Source organism: Colletes gigas, unplaced genomic scaffold (genome assembly GCF_013123115.1).
Source record: "Colletes gigas isolate AHSC1104 unplaced genomic scaffold, ASM1312311v1 Colletes_gigas_Sc00034, whole genome shotgun sequence".
Lineage (NCBI taxonomy): Eukaryota > Metazoa > Arthropoda > Insecta > Hymenoptera > Colletidae > Colletes > Colletes gigas.
In genome coordinates, this window is record NW_025106663.1 from 259,266 (window position 1) to 286,092 (window position 26,827).

The 26,827-nt window shown below is 39.6% G+C and overlaps 1 protein-coding gene across 1 annotated transcript in view; it reads left to right on the plus strand.

The window, feature by feature from the left end:
- The first annotated feature begins 3,281 nt into the window (after positions 1–3,281).
- LOC122402226 (inhibitory POU protein) overlaps positions 3,282–26,827 on the plus strand; it is a 31,526-nt gene continuing 7,980 nt past the window's right edge. The window contains exons 1-2 of the mRNA XM_043404838.1: positions 3,282–3,443; positions 24,737–24,793. Coding sequence (XP_043260773.1) covers positions 3,282–3,443; positions 24,737–24,793 — 219 coding nt within the window. The remainder of the gene's footprint in view (positions 3,444–24,736; positions 24,794–26,827) is intronic.

Sequence of the window (26,827 nt, forward strand, 5' to 3'; positions counted from 1 at the left end):
TACCCTCGATAGACTATTAAATATTCCGTCGTCTAATGCAGGGTCTGCTAAGAAGCCTTACCCGATGAGTCCCACTAGGAGGCCCAGGAGGAAACCAGCGAAGAAGCAGTGTCACAAGCTGAGATTTCGAGGGTGTTATCAACGAACAATATTTCATAATAATCATTCTTTTAGGGAGAAACTTTGAACGTTGGGAATTCCAAGATCCAACAAGGAAGAATCTTAACCCATCACGACTAGATTCAAGATTTATCTATAGGTAACACAAACCTAATTTTAATATTCTTTAAAACGTCATCAGAAAATTGCATTCAAGTAGCCAGTTCTCGGAGTGCAAAGGGTAGAGTGTTGAAGAGGAAAGGTCCCAAGAATTCCTTCCTAGGCGTGTTCAGGGTTCGCCAAGTTTCGAAGAATGGAATTTGGCGGAAGAAAAAAGGAAGAGTGGGTCGTTGGGGGGGAGGATCACCCACGTCCCGTCGTTCTAGGCGAAGCGCAGAAACGGTGTAAGCATGACGGTTAACCGGAGAGATCGAGACGCGGCAGTAAACCTACTAGGCGTAGGTTTTGATGGCAGATAGCGGTGGCGAGTCGGTGGTGGACCGAGGAGGAGGGATGGTTGGGAGATGATCGGGTCGGAGGGAAGGTTTGGATACCTTGTCGAGGATAGGCTGCCGGTGCAAGTAGGTTTAATATTTGATACCGCGGGCTGGTCATCCTGCCGAGGCGATAACACAGGCCCCGCGGGAACCTTCCGCCCAACATCCCTCGGAAAACGACTGCCGCCAAACTCGCCGGATTCCGCCCCCGCGCTTCTCGCCACCACCTCCTCCATCCTACATGCTCTATCCACTATGCCGCTACTCTGCCTTTCTGTCTTTTCCTCGCTGACCAGTGTCGCTTCTTATTTTTCTTGGAAATAAACGATCCTCCATGCCCTTTCTGCCCGATAAACAAAGTTACCTCTACTTATTCCTTCCACTTGAAAACACATTCACGCGCGACATAGAGGACTATTTAAAATACCGATCGTTCGAATCGACGTTGGTTAACCACCAACGGACGGCAGACGATCGATTATTTTCATGAATAATGCATGCACTCTTTTAGAACAAAACTGCGCGAAAGTAGCAACATGATTTCGATGGGCATATAATAGTTAAACTTGGTGGAATTGCATGTAAAACAAAGGATGGTTTACCTCTAAAAATTGCGTAATAATATCAGAATGAAACGTAAGTGGAAGATAGTTCATGAACGAATTTATAATAATAATTATCTGCAGCAAGTTTTTGTATTTTAGGAATAAAGAAGACTTAAGCTTGGAACGTGGCACCTTATACCTTGTTTATTTTGAAGAAGATGGAGATCAACGGATCCATTAGCTTACAAACACAGCACACCGTTAAAGGGGTTGAATTTTGAATCGATTCAACACTAGTTAAGCCTATTTTCATATAATAGAATAAGTTAATAGCAGTTATTCCACCTAGATGTAACACTAATATAAATATTCGTTTCAGGTTCATCCTCCGACGGGGGTTGTCGAACGAAAAGACCCAGGAGCCCTCACCGGTACCAGTTACACCTTCTTTGTTTCGAGGATCGATGGATCCATCGGAAAACACAACACACCATTGAAGGATCTCGTAAAATCTTGTGAAAGAAATGTTAATATAAGCAAGTTTTCTAAAATTCAACACTGGTTAAGCCCATTTTGTAAGTGGATAGTTGTTTCACCGAGACCAGACACTAATACGACTACCCTTTTCAGATCGATTGTCCGACGGGGTTCGTCGAACGATCCGTGAGCGAACGAAAAGTAAAAATTGCGCAAGTTGCGGTGATATGGTTGTGATTTGCGGGGGGCATCGACGGTAAATGGCGCGGCGTGGCAGCGACCTTGGTATTAAAACGAAGGACGACCGGGGCCGACCGGTTTACGACGTAGCTACTAATCCAAGAGCAGTAACGGCGGACAGCCGAGCGAGAGATTTCGCGGTGGTCGAACAAAAGCACGATGTGGGAGAAGAAATGTAGGTAGAAAACACGAGGCGGCTTCGAGAAGACAAGGTTGCGCGGGGCAAGGTTCGTACGAGGGGTGGTTCGCGCTAGAATGGTGACTGGGAAGGGTGTGGAGGTCCTGGTGGGGGTTGAAAGAAGAGAGAATTTCCGAGAGGGAGAAAAACGGAGAGACCGAGGGAGGGTAGAATGCAGGGAGGGACAAACGAGTGGTCGCGGTTAGCGACACCCACGCGAAACGCGAAGGCAAGGGCAAAGATGGCCGACGTGGATCGGATTAGGGGCGCAAGCGTGACCGTGTTAGACTCCGCCTATGCACGGTGTTACCCCTCCGTTCCAGTTGTTCTCGACTCACCCCTGTACCGAACAACCCCTCACCGGTCTGAGCACGCGCCGGTACGCGAATATTCCGGCTAGTCGCCACCCCCTACCCCTAAGTTTCCCTCTTGTTCGCGCGCTCCCGCCATCCCCCGTGGAAGAGTTCATCCGCGGAGCACTCTTCGGGCGGCCAGTCAGCGCCAAAAAGTGCACAGCTTCAGGACAAGATTCGCGTACGGTGTTCTCTCTCTCTCTGGCTAATTGCTATCGATAACATTTGCGGAATTAACCGTCGCGAACGGTTCGACCGGTGATGTGATTATTTATCCGGCCGATCAGATCCGCCGTCTTCTCGACCGGTGGACTCGTTTCGACCAGCTGCTCCTCGATAGGGAATTATTTATTCATACTGTTCCGAGCGAACGACGTGCTTTACGTTTCTTTTGTGCAGTGATTGAGGTTGCCGGATTTACCAGCCAGCCGATCGGAATGTTCGATCGCTGCGATGATTAGAACATAGAGGAGGCGAAACAGTGCGGATTAGAGGCCGTTGTGTGCGCGAATCACGTGCAACATGCGAGATCCACGATCGCTACGGTCGATCGTAGTAAAACCGGCAGACTGAGAGCTTCGACGGGGATGAGTTGTGGGCTCGTAAAATGAGAGTGTAGATGTACGACAACCCCTCACGGTGATTCCTCGATCCGTCGTGCCCGTCGGTGCATCGGAATTCCATTTAGAGCGATTTCGTGAATGAAGTGAGGTACTTTCGTTGGTCGCGAGGACATTCTCCGAGTTCTTATCGCACACAGATGCGAACCGCGAATATCCTGGTGAAGAAGAAGCGCAGCTCTAGCTGCTAGTATCGCTCGACTCTCGAGGGTCACCGGTTTTTCGCTGGTTTAGGTCTAAGCCATAGAGCTTAGACTTAGCTGGGCTGCAGGATGATGTACTCACCGGACAAGATGATGGGGAGCAAGGGACTCCACGGGGCACCGATCACTGCCCCGGGCTGTTTCCCTTCGGGAAGATACTCGCCGCCACCTTATCGTGCCGCCCCGGATCCCATGCCGCCCCCGCCGCGACGATGTATGCCAAATCCAACGGTAAATAACACCTTTTACTTCATTTTATCCCTTAACATTACCAAAACCATCGTTCCTTTCACTACCAGACTGTGGATCTTTACGCAAACTCAGATTTTTATTAGTAAAATTAACGAAATAGGAGCTTTGCAGAGGGTTGTTTCACCCTCGAAATAAATAAACATCCGCAGTCTACCCAACAAACGCGATATCGTCATTTTAACTATTTTCTTCGAACAATTTTATTTTGGAATTGTTGGGAACAATAATCCCATAAACCCCTTAATTTGTCGCGTTCAGATTCTAAATTTAACGTTACAGAACATATTAATATTATCTGTTGGCAATTTATGTTGAATTTAATATACCTTAGTTAAAAGTAAAACTTCTTTTCGTTAAACGAATCGATTCTTGTCGTTGCATTGTACCATAAATCGCGCGAAAGCCTTCGAGACGTAAACAATACATTATACATGACCAAGTTGGTGGGTTGAAGAATTGACCCAATACTTTTGGAATGTAAGGGTGGCGATATAACAGACATTGAAAGTTCGCGTCATCCATTTTCATTGGCCACAAGTTTCCCTTGTCACATGCATCACACGATCCTTGTATCCGTCGTTTATCTTACTGGCTTTGCTCACCAATAATGTCTACGATTTCCACCCCTTTCGGCGCTATTTATTTTCAGAATTTTTACTATCTAAACATTAACTCTGATTCGTAAGTATGTGCCTGCGATAATGTCACAGATTCAAGGGAAAACATTATCTGCTTCGACAACAAAATTATATGATACAATGCATATTTGAAAGAAAGCGAAGCAAGGTTAAAAAACGTAATAGAAAGAATGAGAATGTAATTGTTATATAATAATTGTGGTTGTCGAGTGTGTGAAACGAATTTGACACCCTAGAAAACCATCGATACCATCGATAGAAAGATGCAAAAGCCCAAGAGCATTCGGTTATCCGTGTCGTCGGTGATACTCGGTCCACGAAAAGTACATCGAAGGCATCTAAAAGGAATCAATCGGAGCTCAGTGTGGCTGGTAGTCCTACATCCGGTATCTTGACAGCCCCCCCCACACACACTTCACGACGTATCTTTTTTCAGATTGTGGTCCCGTATCCCTGCGCGAATCTCGAAACCATGACACACGTCGAACCGTCGATCTGTCCCACCCCTCAATCTCGCGATCTCTTTCCTCCGACTATGTCGCGGATTCCACGGTCTTTAGTTTATTCATGCGATCTAATAGGATAAAAACCGTCGCTACCAGTTGAGTGCCCAGATGAGATTACAGCCGTACTGTTACGTCCGTTAACGCGAATCCGACGCAATCGTTTCTTTCTGCGATTTTCACAGTCTTTCACGCAACGATCGTTATTTTATTCACGTCGATCTCGCTTTCTCTTTCGATTCAACTTCCGATCGGTGCTTTATCCAATGCAATCGTTACAGTTATTAACACTAAAACTACTGAAAATTATAGATACGCGAAGAAATGTATAATGCGATGATAATAAAATTAATTAGAATGATTAATTTTGATAGTCTCGGTGTTAAATGCACGAAAGAACCTCCATTCTTTGAACCAATATGCTAAAATTCAAATAAATACTTAAAAAGAATTGAACGAATAATCTGACCAAAGCCTAATCTTTTAATTGTATATTTAAATTACGAATGTTTGACGTGATAGAATACGGTGTCAATGATTCAACAGTGTAAATAATTAATTGAATAATCATCGCGTAGGGTTTTAACGACTTTGTAAAATCCCATAAAGAGTTTATTGTAGTAACGATTAAATTCGTTAATAACGTTAATCGTTCATGAGTCTAATTCGTATTCTTTGCCCATGGCGTTAATTATCCATGATAATTAATATAGTTTCGCATTACCCATTTATCGTACTGTTGGTAATTATTTATATCTCGGTGACCATCGTTTCACACGTTTCTCGCGTCGGATCTTTCGCTTGATCATCATATTAATGATGAAATTTAATAATTAACGTCGTCTTTTTTACATTATTAAATTTTCTAATCAACCTTCGCTTCGTGTTTTAAAATTCCAATGCAATTATTACTCGTATTAGTCTTTTATTTGTTTTTTAAATGTACTTCTTGTTTCTTTCTTTTTTGGGAGAAAATTACTATTTAGTAATGTTTAAAGTAAAAGTTTGCTGAAACCTGAAACGTGTCTGTCCGTTGCGTTATTATTTTTATTTGCGTTTGTAAATATTGATCGTGCCGTGACATTATCTACTTTATCTTGTGTAACTAGTTAGATGATAGTAATAGATAACATTGTATCACGATTAATATTTACAAACGCCGATACAAATAGAAATAATGAGTAATGGAGAGACGTTAGCCAAGTCGTATCGAATCGCGTGTATATCCAGCGAATTTTCCAAACTAATTTTCTCAAAAATAAAATTTCCACGCGGGTAGATAGCTAGGTAACTGTTTACATTGTTCCTGCCAAGAACAAAAGCAAAATTATTCTCGAAACATTAGTCGTAGAGTCGTTGGTACTTAATTTTACGAGACACTGTGTATTTGCTGATAATATCGAATCGAACACGCTTGAACAGCAACATTTTAGGTGCTTAACGGAAGAAAAAATCATGCGTGATTGCGGTTATTATGTCCGAACGCTTGAACTGAATATTGCGGGGAAAGAGTAACACCGGATAAGTGTAACGACTCTTCAGGGACTTGACGATGGCTATTATCGATTACTCGGCTACATTCACCACATCATCAGCTATTAACTCTTAAAAGAGAACGTTCTTTTTCCGATACAGTACCGGGAAACGGCGAAACAACGACGTTGAGAACTCGAAAAATTTTATTTTCTACACTATCGATAGTACTCGTGCTGGCATTAAGAATTTAACTCTCGTCTGGGTCTATTTGGATCGCATTATTGACACCGAGGTAGTTATTTCGGGGACACCTTGCACAGTTGTCAAATTATTTATGCAATCTAGAAATTAAGTTCTACGCGACTTTAATAACAATTTTTTATGAATAAGTAATCGATATACAATGCACATTCTGGGCCAGTATACAATGTTTGAAAATCAATGTTTTTGCAACCTTATAAATATATTGTTATTGGTATTTCAAACGTGTAACTTAATTAACTTCAAATATTATCTGAAAATAATGACTGTTGATCACTGTATCGTGTACACACAATTCGCCACTATTTGCAGTCTATTTTTAGTGTTAATGAAATAGTAATATTAATCAGAGCTTCAAGAGATTTTCATTAAAGTTGGAATAAAATTTTGTTGTATAGTTATTCGTTTTCAATATAATTGAATTTGAAACATCAGGCGCGTCTAACCATTATCTGCTATTTCTACTTACGCTGACGCTCATATTAAGTTCTATTCCACTTACATAAAAGCCGTGTGTTTTTTAATGTTCTCCGGACACGTAAATTTGTCATAATTGTTCCCAAAGCCTGCAATCGAATCATTGTCCTTTTACGAATGGTACACACGGATATATTATAAACGTTAGACGTTACAAAGGAAGGTTAAAGTACCAAAATGAAGATGAGTTAGTCAAATCACGTAGAATCAGCCTCCTCAATAATTGAAATTTCGACAGTGCTCCTTTTGTGTGTCGTAGCAAGCCTTTCTCCAAAGGCTGTTATTCTACAGATATCCTGTATCCAGTGGCCTGATTTCCAGAATTTTCGAGGAATTCAATATTTGAATACCTCGTACATTTCTACCAGAGCTAACAGAAGATCCTTGCAACCTAGTACGCCAACTGACGTCAGTTCTTGCTGCTTCTACTGTTAGATTTACGATGGACTACTCTATGTACCAGAATCTGTACATGTATGCATATTTGCTAGTCCTGTAAAATATTGACTCGCGCGAGACATTTGTTGAAATTTCCTTTTACAGAGGAAATTTCATTTCTATTGTTTCTACGATAGGCTAAACAGGGTTGTTGTTTGTAGATTTTCAGTGATTCGGATACTTGATAGTTGGATGTGTGTTGGGTAAATTGATGGAATTATCGAGTCGTAGTAAAAATGTAAGAAATAGGAGGAGATAGACGAGATGGAAATCTGTAAAGTGGCATATGCGTGAAGTGGATGGTTTCGTAGAAGGGATGGTGAGTCGACAATTAGCACCAGCAGGGCTGTTTGACAGACTGAGCTCGGACCGGTTTATTCGTATCGTGGTAGCGCACAGGCCAAAAGGGATGCACGCGTATTCATGCATTACCGTTTGTACACGGGGCTGCAGGCTACGAGATTGCATAATCGATATCTCTACAACACCTGTGCCACTCACAAGTGCGCACCTGTGTACGGGGGAGAAAGGTGAACGCGTTTGAAAAAGGTCATGCGTGGATGCTTATCATCGGCATATTTATATGCCTTCGAATCAATCACTGAAACTTCTTTACTTCGATACATTCGCCCAAATTTCCATAACTCTGCTTTTCTCCTATTTTTCATATCTTTTATTTTTAATCTCCTATATAATTGACGTTTTTCTAATTATTAAATATTGCAAATTTCAGAGTTATCATATCTCCGGGTTTCATTTTTCTCCCATTTCTAGCTCTCTAAATGCTGTCTACAATATGCATACGTATTGAATTTATTAAATCTTTATAATGTAGAGAATATTTTTGGATTATGTTGATTTTTCTCTCCGAGAGGTAAATTGTTAATGTCGGTATTGTATTTTTCCGTTAATAAGAATACAATACCGTGGGAAGGAAATAAAGGAAATAAAGGAAATTTTTCTATAAATTTCATTATTGAAAATTGGATTTTGCAAATAGAATTTTGAATGTGACCTCGTTTAACAAACTTCGAAATCCCCCATGTGTTCCATTACAAAGTTTGAAGTTCGTGTTGCTTAAAATTTAAAATGTTAGAATCCAGCGAGCGTGGGTAGTATTATACATCACTCTGATTTAAAAAATTTTGCAATATTCCTGTACAACGTCGAGTAAAACATTAAAAAGGACAAATAACTTCTCGCAAACTTTGAACAATCAAATTTAAATTGAATGCTATACCTAATAATGATTTACACTAACTGCAAACGTTTCTTACCACGATGTGAATAAATAATAATTCGAGTTGATCATTGCTGGCGAATTGAAAGGAAATCGATTGTATGTAAAATTCAAAAGAACAATTAATAGAAACAGATTTGTGTCTGTAAAGCAGTCAAGCTGTTGGCAGTTTACCTTTAAAAGTTGATGACAATCTGCAGTCGATAAAATAGTGAGAATATTGTTAAAATAGTCTGAATTTCCGTACAAGTTCGTTTCAGAACTCTTCTCTAATGTACCTTTGGAGTTTGGTTAAAATGTCCACTGGCTGTATTCATTCGTTCACGAGAAACTTGACGATTATTCGCTGTTCCACATTTCGCGGTACTTGCTACCCTCTCATTTCTATAACTAACCCTTACTGCAACTGAGGGAACCTGACCTGCTGTTGAGTGCTAGGTAAAAGTGAGGCCAATAACATACCATATTCATCTCTCCCACGAAAAGTATTCATTGAACAGGAAATTTAAAAGACTCGTTTATATTTAAACGACGCGATACATTTGTGGTTACGATAATTATATTGCATTAGCCCTATTGCAGAGTGCTCCTTTATATTACCATATTCGTAACGGGATGTTTTTACGCGAAATACGTTACGTGCATTTAAAACACTTTGAAATATGCAAGAGATAACTATGTCTCTAATAATAAAATATTCAACCTTTTATTAAGAAAATGGTGTGGTACTAAAAGTATCTTTTCTAGATTAAATATTAATTTGGTGTTGTTTCTGGCATAAGTTTTGTTATAGAACTCTGTCACACATGGTGTTTGTTTAAAAAAAAAGAATGTATAAGTTATTATTCGTTCATATAGACTTCGCCAAGTAGAAATATCGAGCAATGGTCAGACGTACCAGGGAAGTCGTGTTACTTTTGCAATGTTTATTTCTCGATTTGACTTCAATTATAGTAAACCAACAGAGCCTGATTACCTTTCGTGAAACTATGGACCGATGATTATATAATAAAATGGAAATACAGACGAATTTTGAAAGAATGGGAATAGATAATAGGGGAATTCGCGTTGTAAAGGCGTATTATGGAATAAGTGAATTTATGGCGAGAATTCGGAGGAGAAGAATAATAGAATAAAGTGCAGATGCGAGTCGGTCGCATTGCACTAGAGTTCTCGATGCGGAGAAACATCGAGGCGATGTAAACGGGATAGTAGGTAGGTCCCTTCGGTGGGAGATAGTGCATCGTCTCACCTACGTGTTCCCACACACGTACGTGTGTCTTACAGCCATAGAACAGCCGCGGACGATCCCACACACGGGACACTGGGGACACATAACGCTCCCCACTTACATCCAATCACTCCTGATTTATATTTACTACTCGCTTGGCCCCTTATTTATCGTGCTTCATGGAGACGCGCGGAGAACAGAAACGTTAATTTGCACAAATTGAAAATTATGGACCGCGACCGAAGGCAAAAGTCATCGACGGAAGAAACTTCGCGAACAGTTATCGATCTTCTTTTCGTTACCGTGGAAATTAGTCGACCATTAGTTTTTTCTGATTCTTCTCCCGTTCCCTTAATCCGCCAATTTTATGGCAATCGGTTCTCGACTTACCACAGTTCTTTCGGAAGTTTAAATAGAATTCAAGAATTTTAAACACTTTACGCGGGCGAAAGGGACTAATTAATATTTCGTGCACGAGCAGAGAAATTAATTACTACGGAATCAAGTGAAAATTATTTTAGCAGCGCGTGTGTTTTCGTTCCAGTATTTACAGCTTGCAAAGATTATTTTACGGTATTAATTTTGTTTAAAGGGCCTCGATATTTGGTAGTATAAACACGAGCTACTTTCAAACGTAAGTTTTTAAACTACGTCAAAGAAATGAGAGTTACGTTCTTTCGGAAGAAGCACGAGAGGATGGATAAAGCTAGAACAAGAAATAAGTGGCGAGAATAACGAAGTAGGGACTTAAAATGGTACTTGCTAATAACAGGTGTAAAAAAAAAAAGAAGTGGAAGTTTAGTCATGCACATATGTTCGAACGATACTTACTAATGGAACCTTTATACCGACTGTGAGATATACGCATATAGACTTTTGTCATGCAACGTGTCTATTCCACCTGTAGTCATTGACTGTTTCGAATAAAAAATATTTTCTCCCATTACCGACAGAAATTTTAGAAGAATTAATTAAATTTGTTTGTATTGTTTGTATTGTCTCAAACCCTGAATATAATAATTCGTATCTTTAAATGTTTCTTATATTTGTGCATATTAAATGCAAAAAGGTCACTAAATCTGTCGAAAGGTCCTCATACTCGTAGAAACGGACACGTTCACGAACAATCCAACGCTATTAATACGAGTACTATTACGAGGGGTTTCCTGCATTAGGGTAAAGTTGGGCTGAAACAGGTACATGGTGTGGGTTAGCAGAAAGGGCGAACATTACTTCCGCTCGGTCCTCCGCGGTTTAACGCTCATATTATTATTTTTATTAGGGAGCCGCGGCATATAATGCTATCAGCCCCTGCATGGGCGGACACGCAGGAAATAAACCTAAGTGTATAATTACAATAATACTTACCGAGATCCCTCCGTGGGTTCTCCTCCCTTCCTCAACCCCTTTTCTTCTACACCCTCTCTAAACTTCTCCGTACCTCCACCTTCTACCTTTTTTTCCGAATCTTTCCCCCCTTCCTTACTGTCATTATCTCTAATCTTTTTTTCCACCGACTGTTCTTTGAAAATCTATTTCCTTTTTATTCCCAATTACCTTCAGTTCTTTGCCTCTTGAATAAATCATTTTCTCGTTATCATTTTTTATCATAATTAAACCCCTAAATATAATAATTCGTATCTTAGAATATTATATTTAAGGAAATATTAATTTTTCGTCGATTTACGTGAAAATATCTTTTACGCTGATGGAGATGGGGACGATTATAAAACATAAGCAATTTGGTGGTGCGTGTGGTACAGCAGACGAGAGTTGTATACGTGACTGAACTGTTAAACGCGAGAATTGCCAAGTTCCGATGGAGTTCGGATGGGGAATGGTCCGTGCTCGTGTCTACTCCGTTAGCTTGATCCCCTCTTCCTGGACCAAATGCCACCCTCTACACGTACACGTCCCCGTCCCCTTGCCCATCTACAACTAGATACATACGGGTCACACGTGTGCCGTTTCTCGGAGAAAGATACTACTTCTCGATATATTTTATGTCGTGCGAAGCATAACCACCCAACGGGTACGAGTGTCTACTTCGACTCTGCTAAAAGTATTAACCAACGTTACTCGATATGCTTCGTGGCAATCGTGGAACGTTTGATGTTTGATTTTACAGGTGTAGAACATTGCATCGAGAACAAAGAAAGACAGAGAAAACAGAAACTAATACTCTAGAAGATATTGTTAGAGAAGTTTTTAAAATGTACCAGTGTTGCTTAAAATAAAATTGTTCTCAGTTGCTGCGTGAAAATATACTGTTCGCTTCGACGGTATGCTTTTGACGGAAATCCATTTTTTATCCATTAAGGGACCCGTCTAATGGGAGACCATCGACGCGTTTCGCGTTTAGGTACTAGAGAAACAATCACGGGACACTCGAAGGGAACACCCCTCCTAAAAATCAAGAGGCTACTATTATGACCATATGTTTATGCCACGATTGTATCTTGGCGAAGGGGGAGAGACGAGCTCAGGCCAGGGGGCAGACCGTACACCTGCTCGAGCACGATAACACATGGGTGAGAGCAGAATGTGTGGGTAGAGCAAACATCCTCGTCGGATATGTGTCATTCTTCAAATAAAAATACCATATTGTGCCGTTTGTCGACAATATTTTCCGGAAAGGAGACCACCCCTATGCAACCTGTTTTCTTCGACAGTCTCTACACTAGCTCAGTTTTTCGCCTTATCATAAAATTTCAACGAGATTATGGCTTTTTTGAGACGTAAACGTGGTTCGTATAGAAGATATTGCAAATGAAATTATATGTTTTGCTGCTCGAAAAATTACGAAACGCTGTTATTACGACAGAAACAAATATAGACTCGAAAACTTCGTGAAACTCGATTATACCCGGATACTTTTTAATAAGAATTATTTCTTCAAAGTATACGTTACTTCGTACTTCCGTATGCTGTGACTATAGTCAGAACAACGGGTGGCCTTGCGCATACATGCGATCAGAAACACCTGATTGCACAGACAGGTAAACTTTTCATATCGCAGGTATTACCTTAGGCATAAAGATCCATTTCTATTGATTTCTCTCTCGAGAAGTTTATTTGAAGTATACCGTTGTTGTTTGAGACTCGAAATTAAAATCTATCGATACGATTAATAAAGCTTCGTAACAGTAGTGGTTTGTAGGGGGTAAAGCAATTTTCAGGGTACGCGTTTAAGGTGGATGCCACGATATCTATCAGATCGAAATCTCATAAATCATTGACCGGCAAGTTGGTTCTTAAAAGCAATGAAAAATCGGAATGCTGCTAGGGTTTATAAATGAAAGTCTCTTCTCGTCGGACAGAAGAAGATGTTTCTGGGAGGAACGAAGCCGAAGTGGCTACGTCCGCTGAAATTAGCATCATCCCCGGTTAAAGCAATATCGACCGTGAGATGTCTTCCGCGGCGTCTATCTTCCAGCATCGGGGTTTCAACCCCCCTTGGTCTTAATGAAATTATCGTCAGGCCGAGTTTCGAGGACAAATCGACGTTTCAATTTTCTTAATGCGCTCATCTCCCCGATGGGGTATTGGCGTGCGGGACCCCCCGTCCTCCCCGCGATCCCGAAAGATGTAACCCGCGAGTGGTAAGGACACGTTCTATTCGCTGTCTGACACCGAAATCCTCGTGTTGCTAAAAGTTTCCCGTGCACCGGACAACACGACAAGCTACAGTTGGCTGTTATTGCCACGTGCGGTCGCGTGACCGCCACGTGACCAACTTGCTACTCGCTCGTGTTTGCTCTCATCCTTCCTTAAGTGCATTACTACAATTGCAATTACAGGCCCACTGAATTTACGTGTCAGTCGCGCTCGAATTATTCCTTAGACACCCCTCTCGGATCTACCCTATTTCCTATTTTATTTTTACAAGTGGGTCAATAACGACACTCGTTTCGTGTACACCTATCGATTCGAAGGACTCGGAGAATCCTAAACGGTCCCCATACACTTTCCTCTACTTCTTTCTTCATTTGAAAAGAGCTGTCAAGTGGAGAAAAGAGTTTAAATTATATTTGAATTTTGTAGATAAAGAAAAAGAGATTTTTTTGCTCTGTATGGATAGGATAGAACATGGATTATTGCTCGTTCGTTGCACGGTGTCGACAAGCGGAGAGGATGGTCTCTAAGCATCGAGTAAGATTAGGGTTAGTGGTGGAAATAGGCTGTGTAGGGCTGTTACTTATTCGATTAGTTACTTGCGTCGATTATTGCAGCAATTTTCGACCCCCATTTCCTGCAACGATCGTGTCTCTACTCTATTGGCTACAATAAAATTTCGATTATCCGAATTGACACTAGAAATTGTCAAAATGATTCGTAATTTCTGATAGAAATCTTTACGAAGTATTTTCGAAAAAGAAATTGATAATATTTTTTATTTTCTGCATTTTTATTATCGGTTAACGATGATTTTCCTAGTAAAATGAATGCGTGAGAATGTCCAGGTGATAGCCGAGATCGATAAAATAATAATCGTACCTGACTTGTCTGTAAAAGTTTGGCCTTTTTGTTGAAGGCTCAAGTGAACTTATAAATCACACAAAAGTGGACTTTTAATTTTAGAATTGGGCAAAGAATTCGGTAAGTGTACATTTCCAAAGCATAATTAATTAATCGCATCCTGTAATTTGTTAGGACGAAGAGAAAAAGCTGGTTTCTATTTCACGTTCTACTTAAAACAATAGCATTTTTGAACGATAGAATAAATACACTTTTCAAGCAATTAAAACAATCATTTTCCTCAAACAATTATTCGATGAAATAACTTGGAAGTCTCTTATATCGTACGTATGTATAATGTGCATAGTGTGGAAACTGTTTGACCTCATACAGATACCGTTAAAGACCAAGTTATAATAGTTTCATGGTCGATAACATTATTTCTTTATTAGAAGCAAAATTACAACTCGGATAGTGATGAAACGAAGTAACTGCTACGCGTAGAAAACTTTACGTATCTATTGTGTTAGTAGAATCTTGTTAAAATATGGAAACCAACTCACAATAAACTGCAAAGCAATCTCAAACTAAAAGATGGGGAGAAAAGTAACATATACAATTTTTAAAAATCATTTAGAGTATAATAACTTTCATTGTTCAGAAAGTATCTGTTGTCTACTTGTTGTATACAGAATGTTCGGCCATGAAAAATTTTAATGGAATATTTCAAAGGCTAAAATAGGATGAAACGTTAAAAAAAGTTATTAAAAAAAGTTATTAAAACAGTTATTAAAAAATTAAATTAAAAAATTTCAAATCGTTCTAAAAAAATTATTTTTGGTTGCAGGAGTCAATTGCAATCATTTTTGGTGAATAGACATACCCACGAATTCCTACACAGTTTTGAGAAAAAAATTGGAGAAAGTTGAAATTTTTCGACAAAATTAAAAAATTTCAAATCGTTCTAAAAAAATTATTTTTAGTTGTAGGGGTCAATTACAATAATTTTTGGTGAATAGACATACCCACGAATTCCTACACAGTTTTGAGAAAAAAATTGGAGAAGGTGTGAAATTTTCGACAAAATTAAAAAATTTCAAATCGTTCTGAAAAAATTATTTTTAGTTGCAGGGGTCAATTACAATAATTTTTGGTGAATAGGCGAACCCCCGAAATCCTACCCAGTATCGAGAAAAAAATTCGAGAAAGTGGGGAATTTTTTCAAAATTAAAAAATTTCAAATCATTCTAAAAAAATTATTTTTAGTTGCAGGGGTCAATTACAATGATTTTTAGTGAATAGACATACCCCCGAATTCTCACTCAGTTTCGAGAAAAAAATTAATTACTGAAACTGTCTGACCAAGCGTTGATCTGTTCCCCTGAAATTTTTCGGCGAAATTTAGAAGTTTCAAATCGTTCCAAAAAAATTATTTTCTACTCCGGGGGTCAATTATAATGATTTTTAGTGAATAGACATACCCCCGAATTCCCACTCACTTTCGAGAAAAAAATTAATTACTGAATGTCTGACCAAGCGTTGAGCTATTCCCCTGAAATTTTTCGGCGAAATTTAAAAGTTTCAAATCGCGCTAAAAAAATTATTTTCGGTTAAGGGGGTCAATTAGAATCATTTTTGGTGAATACACATACCTTCGAAATCCTACGCACTTTCGAGAAAAAAATTCATTACTGAAAATATAGTACTTCCATTAAAATTTTTTTCAGGGGAGGCCGAACACCCTGTATATTTATCTGTATGGTAAAGAATGATTTATACCAAATCTGTGGTTATTGGCACGTGTAAATTCAGTAAATTTGGCGCAAACGAAGGAAAAGAACGCGTTTAATAAAGGTGGAAGAACGGAGGCTTTCTAATTTACTAGCAACGAAGTCAAGACTGCCATCGGAAGATTCTATTTTAATAATTTCCAGCAACGACCGAGGTCTGGAAAATAGTTTCTAGCGTGGCAGACGAGCCGTCGCTTCAGAACGGGTAACCGAAAATTGAAAACGGAGGTCGCGACGTTTTAGGTAACTGAAATGACGTGAAACATCGGGCTCTCAAGCCCGAAATGAAAATCAGATGCAAGTGCCGCCTCAAGTTACTATAAAAGGGATATCAAATGGAAGAAACGACGTACAGATCATGTTGTGCAGACTAATCTATTAGAAACAGTCTATTTTAGCAGTGAATTGTTGCAAATAACATGAATATTTAATAAAACAGATGGTTATAGCTCTTCTAAAAATACCAATTATTAAATATCTTAATTATCGACATATGTACCTAGAAAATTCTAGGTTCTATTGTTTGGAGAATGTTACTAGATACAAACAGCGTCTTGTGTACTTTTTATAAAAATAAGAGAAGAAGTTCAGTTGTGATTTTAGCTTTTGCTGATCCACTTTATTCAGGATATGAAATATAAATGCACAGAATCACCGATGCTCTCCTCCCTACAGCTTCCTCGATAAAAAAGTGGTTTCAAGAGTTTTCCTATTGAGAGTGTATAGCGAGGAAAGTTCATGATGAAGAGGAAATAACAACCGAGTTAAAAAAAATGAGTAAAATCTGCTAGGAGAGATATTGGGGAACAACATTAATTATTTGACAAAGTAAATAGAAACTGGTATAGAGAAAAATGGAGGTAAAGGGAGAAGGGAGGCGGAACGGGGGAGGAAAGTAAAGGAACGAAGGAATGTAGAAGCGAAGAGGAAGAGGAAAAGAATATAAGTTGGAGAGGAGCGATTTTAATCGTGAGGGTGGTGGCGAAAATGGGATTGCGCGGATGGGTACGCAGCCCGAATAGGTAAAAGCGGACCTCCATTAGAGAAACTCTGCCGTCGTCATACGGTCGTTAGTTATTGCGGCCACGGTAATGACGAGGCTCTGTGTTAACTAGATAGAACTGACAAGATAATCATTTCTGATTATTAGCGGCTCCCTTGTCGCGTATTTCTTTGAAACTCCCATTGTTTTTTAAACTCGCGGACAAGAATGTCTCCGATGTCATCACTAAAAAGACGAGGAAGAGCTCGTTGCAATCGATAGCACTTGATCTCGTAGTTTGTTTACTTGCCAAACAAAAGAATATTTTTTCACTGAAACCTTGAAAATTGGCAGTCATTGTGTTAATTATACAGAGAGTGGTAAAAACAATATTTTAACGGTGTCATAATAACTCTGAAACAACAACAAAATGTATCCCTTCGTCTGAGAAATCTACACCGGTTCTTGTCAACTAACGTGTGATGGATGAGAAACGATTACGCAAGAATATCGCTCAATCATACTTAAGAGCAATTCATTGCACTCACCGGCCCCCCGGTGAACATTATACCACAAATAATTCGGCTAACAAATACTACGATTTGTTCGAAGAAGATGTGGCAATTAATGTTGTAATGAAAATACAGGGACCACACGGTAGCAATGGATTTCTGGAGGCCTGCGTGCGAAAACAAGTCGAGAAAATGGAACAACATTCTCGGAGGCTTTATTTACCAGAAAATCGAGTTGGAAAATTTTGTTGAGCCCGCGGCTAGCACGGTCGTTTTCGTTTACATTTTCAAACTCGTTGTCCTCTGTAATGTTTTCATGTTCTGTCTTCGATAGTACCAGGTACCTTTATCGTTAGTCTATTTGCATCAGTCGAGTTGTAATAACGTCTCGTTTCTGCAATCGTGTATACGTTAACATGGTGAATGTGTTAAGAGTTTGACAATGAAAGGGTTGAGAGTTCAACAGCGACAAGTACTACATCCAAAGAAAACAGAGTGAATTAATCGAGTGAGTTCATTTAATAATTAGCGTAGTAATTGGACAGTAAATTAAGCAGGAGAAATAGAAAAGGGTATTAAAACTGTAATATCGAATAGCAAACGGATGTTAGAGAGATTGAGGATGTTATACAGAGAAACGTATACTATTTATCATAGCTCCCTCGCTAGAGATTTCGCTGAAATAGGGAGAAATAACCCTTACGACATATTCACCCCTTTCGGTTCACTCTTCGGTTACGTTTAAACAACACGATCGTGTCAGTGAATGTTCGTCGCCCTTGACTACCCGGTGAACAGTGGGAATCACGTTTAAATCGGCTACAGAAAATTGCAGAGATCAGTTTCAGCTTTCCCGGTGTCTGAAATTAAGTAATATTGCCCAAGAAGTAATCTTATTCTTTATAAACCGAGTCGTAGGAAATACGAGCCCTTGATACCGTCTCCTCAATCATCTCTTTCTTCCCCTATTTCGTACAGCGTGGCTACTTTGGGGGATCTTTTTTATGTCGCGTTTAAATCAGCTCGATTTATATTCAATTGCTTTATTCTCGATAAATAACCAGCAACGACGACTTTAATTATTAACATTCTTCGTTATTCTCTCTTCGCGTTATCAATCTTTGCGTTTTTCTTTTAATTATTAACTGAGTTAATCCTTTTGTTGCAAACAATTAATACACCCATGGATCTCATTACGTTACGCTAAGTACAAGACTTCTGATAAACTGTCGTTGATGACTCCGAAATAAGTCGAATCGACGATGATCGTTACATCGAAAATAGAATTTCTGTAGGTTTAACAAAGAGGAAAGAAATCGAAGTTAACGTAATCGAATCTAACCAGCGATCGAAGGTGTTTTTTTTTGGAACGATGTCAACAAACGCAGCCATGAACCTGAAACGTTGGTCAACAATTTCTGTCATGGCTGGAATTTTGTTTTACCGAGTCTTACAGATTGTTAGTTCAGATCGGTGTATGGTCGACGATGAATAGGGGAATGGGTGAAGTTGCATGGCGGCTGAGTATAGTGTAGATGGTCTGGATCGATGAGAGAGAACGGCTGGTCTGATTGGCGGGGCTGCGGGGGCGGAACACCACGTAGCCAATGAGCGTGTCTATCCCTCGATACATAGTGGTAACGAAATCACTGATTTTTCCGCTCAGCAACCGTCAATTTCGGCTTAACTGTAAATACCATAAAGCGAATCACCATGATTTATGGATCGCTCACGCGTCACCCTTTCGTGCACCGATAAGAATTCGACATTTTTTTTTTTTCAACCCTCGAATCAGATCGCGAATAATATGCCAAAACACACAAATATTCTCTTTATTTTCATCCTTCTTCATCATTTCAAAGTCTCTAATTCTAAAAAATATATTCGAGATACAAATCAACCCCTCGCAGATCACACTCGTCTTTCCGTTAAACGAATTCATCTAATTTTTGGATTTTATTCATAATTAATTGTATCCAGAAATTGACGTTTCGTTTTCACCCTGATGGAAAGTCTTTCGATTGCTGGAACGACATACCAGGTGATTCCTAATTGGTAAAACATGATGCTTACAGTGTCATTCCACCGATCGAGAGCCTAGCGCCATATTATGTATGCAGCGTGACATCGTGACAGACACAGTGCACCTGGAATAAACTGCACTTTAGACCTTGTCTGACAGATGATTGGATTCATAAGTACGAAGGGTACATTACAGATCTGAATCTTATCGTCACTTTATTAAGGCTAATATTTTTAATAAAATTGTCAAAAGTCGGTGAAATACTCGTCGGCAATAATCCATTTTAAAGTGTAAATTTTTAATTGTTCGACGTATAAATAATTCGTACAATTATTTAGCTTATTATTAATACTACATTTTAAAATGAACATATTATTGCAATGTCTGTTTAGAAAAATACAACACGATAAAAGAACGTTTTTACTCGACCTTCAAATACATTTTGCTCTGACCTAGTAACCTTTCTCAGGTAGATAGTACCGTCATATTTGCACTTTTAGTCTGTTCTGGTAGTATTCTAATTTCTAATCATGTACACTAACTCGTGTTTAATATCTTCATACTGGTAATTATCAGGATCCTACGTTTGCTGTGCACCAGCAAAGACTATGTTAGCTGATTTTTTTTTAAACGAGTAAATAACACGAGTAACGTTAGTCGACAAACGAGGATCGTTAGAGCTCCGTAGAGTTTCACGATTTCTGTATTAGATTCCGTGCATCACGTGATGGAAAACAATTATGATAGTGCAACAAAAGGACAGGGGTTTCCCCGCCGATGCAAATGATAATGTGTTATTGACCATCGAATTATCACGGTGTTATCAAATCAAAAAGTAAACAGAGATAAATCGAGAGAAATCTCGATGACGATGACGAGAAACAGAAGAAGCATGAAACGTTTGCGATTTATCAATATGACAGATGAAAGTTACATATCTCGCCGGGTTGAAAATTCTCTGAATTGAAGATGGTATTCGTATTGCAGCACGAATCGGCTGAAACGATGTTCCTCGGGGTAACTTAATCGCGTTCTGCATTAAAAGCAAAAAATTACTCAGTAAAGAGTTGTCGGGTAGCAGGAAGAGCGTCTACGAATCAGAATACTACATTACGAAATTTCATAAATTCTCTTTATGATGGCTCTTAGACGCTTGGGGCTTCGTCAGGACCTGTGTTTTTCACTTGAAATAGTAATGAACCGAGTGAACATGAATTCGTATGACTGCCTATCCACTCCACGTCTGGTACGATCGGAAAATAACATCATACTCGAAGAAATGCGAATTACTCGAGTTAAAAATAATACGCGAATATAGAAAATATTCCTACGATTTTATCTATGATTTTTATTTTTAATATTAGTTTTTTTTTAGATAAACTTGAGAAAATGGCCAATAGTACTCGCCACCAGAGGGCTACGCTCTCGTCTCTCTCGCAAGCGCTCGACTGACCCCTCCGTTTCAAGACCAGCTAGAAATCCTTAATAAATTGCTAACGAATAATATTTATGAGTTGTTAACGTTAGGTTTCTGGAATCTGAACGCGTCGAATTGACGTGTTCCGGTAAACCTAGCATTAAGGGTCGCTGTTGCATACGCAGGGATCATCTTCTCTCATCGTCCAAAGCATTAACCCTTTCAGGACGGTATGGTCGCCATTCAGAAATCATTCGCAGCGGTCGAGTGTCCCAGGTGACGTAGGAAACATATTGGTTGATCGAGGCTTCGGCCACTGCAACCGTCCAGTACTGAAAGGGTTAAGTACCCTTATGGACTATCGACCAGTCGCTGGCGACCACTAGGTTCGCAAGAATATACAGTCGAACCTCGATTATTGCATGAGAACCTTGTCCGTTGCATGATATCGGCAGGTGGAGGGGACAGTCGCTAAGTAACAAGAAAAGTACTATAGAAGACCATAAACGTGGCTCATAAGTAACGTAAAGGTACACTGTCCGAGGCTACTTGTCGTTAGATTGATTAAAAACCAAAGTATTGCTCAGACCTTTCATCAAACTGCTAATAATCGTGAAAAAATTGTAATTATTATTCTCTAAAAACATGGTCAATTTGCAGGAGTTTGAGTCGCGGGCAAAACGAGGCAGAAGTAATAACGATTGAAACGAAATTCTGTTTTTGGAAGAGGGAGAAGCATCGGACAAACGGGAAAGACAGAAGAGACGAAGTTCTCCGTAGAAGTTTTACTGATAATTAACTAAATTTACCAAGGGTTGCGAGTCAAAGTGTGAAGTCGTGTTCCAAGTCTTTCTGCACTTTGACGCTCCACTACGCTGGTTAATAACAAATGAGCCAAGCTTCGCCCCCTTCACTATTGTTATAATCGGAGACACCTGCTCCCTTACAGTAACTGTCTACCACTCTCTATTATTCAGCAGATTCGTTTGAACCATTCCAAACATTGCTTGGATCTGCTTTCCAGTTTCAATCTTGATATCCTCGATATTTGTTGACGTTCCACGCGATCCATCCTCTTACAGGAGTCAAATAAAACCTCGCAAGGTTCATTTCGCAGATCGAAATTATAATTCTCGAAAACACGATCGGGGGCAGGCGTTTGTCGTCGATCAATTTTCCAGTTTTTGTTGGTTTATACGTCTCGATCGTGGAAACGATCTACCATGTCCCGTATAATTCCGCGGAGCGGAGTTTTGCGGTTGATTTACAATCGGTCGGGCTCGCAGCTTCCCTGATAATCAAACGGGAGGCTCGAATTGGATTTGTACGATGCGCGGCACGACTGTGTCCCTATATCCGAGAGTGCAGCGCGTGCATTCACCGGTTACGCCGAATCGTGGATACCAAGGAAAATCAATTAGCCGGGCAAACTGTTTCGACTGCGGCTGTTTGCCCGGGCAGGAGTCGGCAATGTATTTCGTCTCGAAGCTGGAATACGTGTTTCTCTACGGCGCGTGTGCCGCTGCTGCGTGTGCACACACCACCCTCTCTATTTACAACCGATGCATTGCACACGCCGCACACACGTACAGCCCTTGTAATACTAACTTTTCCATGAACGTTTCTGATTACATACGCGATTACCCGCAGAATCAGAATTAAAAATTGTTCCGGGGAAATTGAAACGCTTCTAATAACGGGGAGCGCTTGCGAGAGAGAGAGGGACAAGAGCGTGGCCCTCTAGCGGCGAGTACGGGAGATAACGCCACACGCGAAAACACCGTAAAGCTTTCGACTTTCTTTTATTCGACCTTACGGTGTAAATTGAGAAGTTATTTTGCAATTAACAATGGAAAATTCGTGTGCACACGCCTTCGATGTTATCCAAGCTTTGTGTATTTACAGTCGATGCACTGTGCACATACAGCTTGCTGCAAAACACACACACGACCGTCAGGTGTATACAGGCGTTGATTGCTGATATACCGTATGCGCCCGCGAAAGCCGTAGATGCATACATGCAGGCATATGTGCGCTGCATCGGCATAGAACTACATCGATACGTCGTTGAAAATTGACGAAACAATATTTTTCTCGCGGTGATTGCAAATGTACGTACGCATATAGATCTATCGTTCTGATGTGTACGGTGCTTTGAATAATTAGCAACTGGCAATTTCGGGTTTCACTCGTCGATGTATAAAACAATGTTTCGAATATAAGCTATGAAATAACGAACGAGATAGAACAATATAAATCGCCATTTTTCAGCTCCAACTGTTTCTCGATTGCATATCGAAACAGTTCGCCAGTTTCTCAAATATTTTCGACTTTCTAATGATCGTTATTCTCTGAAGGAGACTACGAAATTGTATAAAGCAATTGGCGGAACAAGTTAAAAGAACTACGATTTAACGAAGACGAGAATATGATATATTAATGTTGACTGCGATGGGTAGAATGACATAATCATTGTCATCGGTAGCAATCGAACTCAGAATTGCCCGACGCTTTAATGAGAACGATATTGAATTACCTAGTTCTGCGCGAATCCTAAAATGACTCATTTAATTTGTGACGCCAGCGTCGCGACGCCGGTATGGCCCGATTCTGTCAATCTTAGCGGTACGCTTTAAATATACATATCACGCGATTGCTGAGAATAAAATATGCAAGTTAGATGAATATTAAATCCTGTTGACAGATAAACTGCACTGATATACACAGATTTCTGGCCAGTATTAAATATTTCCCCGCATAGGTGATTAGTTTCCAAGCCTAAAGGAATTCAACAACCGCTAAACCGATGTAATTAAACGATTGTTCCTTGCTCTTCATTTTTTTTTTGTTTTTTACGATTTACAAACGTTTTACATATTTCATTCTTGCGTTCTACGGTGTCTCGAACACGTGTTTTCAATTTATTTCCATCGAAGAACTCGTACGAAATTTATTAGGGCGGTAAACAAACGTTTCGATGCTAAGACCAGACGGTGCAATTTATTAATTCAAAGTTTTAATTTTAGCTGCAAACTTTCATCGTCGGATATAATTTACGACACATTATAATTGAATTTCGAGAGGATCCTAATTAGTTTATAAGAAAATAAAATGAAATTATAACCGTGGAACTAAAATTACAAATATTTAAAATTCTTTCGTTTTTTGTAAAGAAGTAAAATAACAGAAAAATATTTTACCCTATTCTATTTATGAGACTAATTAAAACATTGTTTTAATATTTTTTCTCGAAAATAGCAACGAGAAAGTAATATAAAGTCTTTCCAAGTAACAATGATCGATTTTAATTTTAAATGGACGAAAAATTAAAATTTCGTTTAAAGCATCGTCCCCTTTTTTGTACATCGCGATCTATTCGTAATAGGAAATTGGGTTTTACGCGATATATATTTCTCCCGTAATAGTTCATCTTCATCGCGCGATGCGAAGGTAAAAGGTCTATGATAAATGTGCGCGAGATTGCTCCATGAGTAATTAATATTGATGACAACTAGTCTAGACAGACTGTCGAGGTTAAAGCTTGACGTTGGCAAATTTTACCAGCTTTCCATTCTTGATTTAACTTTTAAGTACTCGACACCTATTGTTGGGGAGTTCAATGACATTTAGCGCGTATAAAAAGACCGAAAACGAACGCAATTAAACACGCAATTAACGAATGTAGCTGTTTCGTAATTACCAGGGTCTTGATAAACGTAGATAAGCGTTTTTTAAATGTCAGAAAACTCCCAAGTAATTAAACACATTGATTATCGTGTTCGAAGGAAAGTAGAACGCTTGCTAAATCAACGTTTTTGTTTTTCAGAGTCGTATATTGGAAGATGCTTCCATTATGTGCAACTCCTGGTCACCAAGGCATAACGTGAGTACACGATACAACCACTAATTTTCTTCTTGAATGATTTATAGTAAATATCGTGAAAGAATACACCCTTTGACCGTTGGAAGAGTCAAAGCAGGAATAAATATGGAGCCAAACGCGCGTTGCAAATAACAACCGTCGATGGGGGTGGAAGTAAATAATAATAGGTGGAAAAGCCAGGTGGAAATAGAGAGAAAATATATGCGGGAAACGCGGAGAAAGAGAATAATTTTAAACTCTGTTCCGTCATGCGAAGTGTTTCATAATATTTATGCTTTATGAAACCGCGTAGTTATGGCGGCCTGGCTGACATAAACTTGCTAACTCGTGGTTACGATTATGGCCAGTAGTAAATTGATTATCTGGATATATGATGAGGCGGACCGAGATAGTTTGAGTGCCACGAAAAGAGCTACAGCTTCCGAAAAACCGTGAAACAAACAGAAAAACCGTCGGAACAACTTGTCGATATTAATTATTGGATTCGAATCTATAATCGATTCTATTAATAAAAATCTGAATTCGCATAAAGATCCGGGGTCTAATAATTACAAACAGTCTGTTATGATCGAACTTTTGCATCGGTCGAATGGTGTTTTGTAATAGGACATCGGATTTCGCAGTTCTTGTCGTTGATACACCGGTAATTGCGTTGTTTAATGAACGGGGCCATCAATTATTAGGAAACAATATCGAATAAAACCGGGGAGCGACAAGTCGCGCGTCCCGGCAGACACCGGAGAGCTAGCTTCCTGCAGGAAAATATCGAGCGCGATGTAAATTTAGATTGTTTCTAAATCGATGGAGGCGACGGTGGGATTTTAGTCGTGTCTGTGTCACAAGTGAAACTGAATTTGATCATGGGGGAACGGCACCGCGGAGATATGTATACTCGGTTACTCTAGACACCAGGTACTCCGCCATGCAAGTGATAATTCGAACAGTCTGCTCGTTCTCGTGTTAGACGTCAGATTTTCTGGAAGAATTTATTTATTCATGCGTCAGACTACTTCGCGATGTAGGTTATCAGACGGAAATAATATAATTGTCCCAATTTGTGATATCCATTGGCCGTCGGTTCGAGAGCGATCTGCATTTAGACCCGAGTAACCATCGTTTTAATCGCTAAATCTTAACCGAGTAATATTTTCGATTTGAATTTCTACATTCCTATTTTTCCTTTACATTCGTTAAAAACTATAACGATCCTGAAAAAAACTTAGAATGCCTAGATTTATCAGGCACAGTGATAAAGACAAATTAGTATCACATATGCACTCGAGTCTCATAATCGCTATCAAGGGGGTGAAATAATTATTTGGAAAATAGTTAACCGGAGATTAAGTTGAAGCATTGCTCGGTAACGTGCACTAGGTTGGGAAGTTAATCATCGTTGGCTTCTCGCAAATCAGCCTGGACACATAAATTACACGGGTGGCTTGTGGGGCGCGATAATTCAATTGTAATTGGCTAATCTTTAACGTGGCCGAGGTGGAAGACGTATTTAACGGGTGGGTCGGTTGCAGGCAGCTCGGAAAAATGACTCTATTAACCACGGGGACGTGCTGAACCGTGCTCGAAGGGGGACTCCGTAGAAACTTTGCTAAACAACTGCACGAGGTGCTAACTACGCAACTAACAAGAGCAATCTGTATCAGTTGGCCAACATTGCCGTCGCTTTTCTTATCTCTACCGGCACATACAAGTCTCTGTAGTAACTTTTACGTGTCGTGCAATTCTACCGGTTCATTCGGTAGTTTTTCACGCCAAGTAAACATTTATACACCTGTTCTTGGTGTACCTGCAATGATCCTAGCTTTTGTCATTGGTTCGACAAAGCAATTAATAGAATTCTACACGATTCGATCACCTAGATAGATAGAGAGTGCAAGACTAAAGTTACCCCATCTTGAAGATCTTCTCCCTCGCTTTAAGAGAAAACGCGATTTAGGATTTATTGGCCTATTAACACTTTGTTCGAGCAAAGCATTCGTATCCATCAGCAACACTCTCTATTACGCAACAAATGGTTTA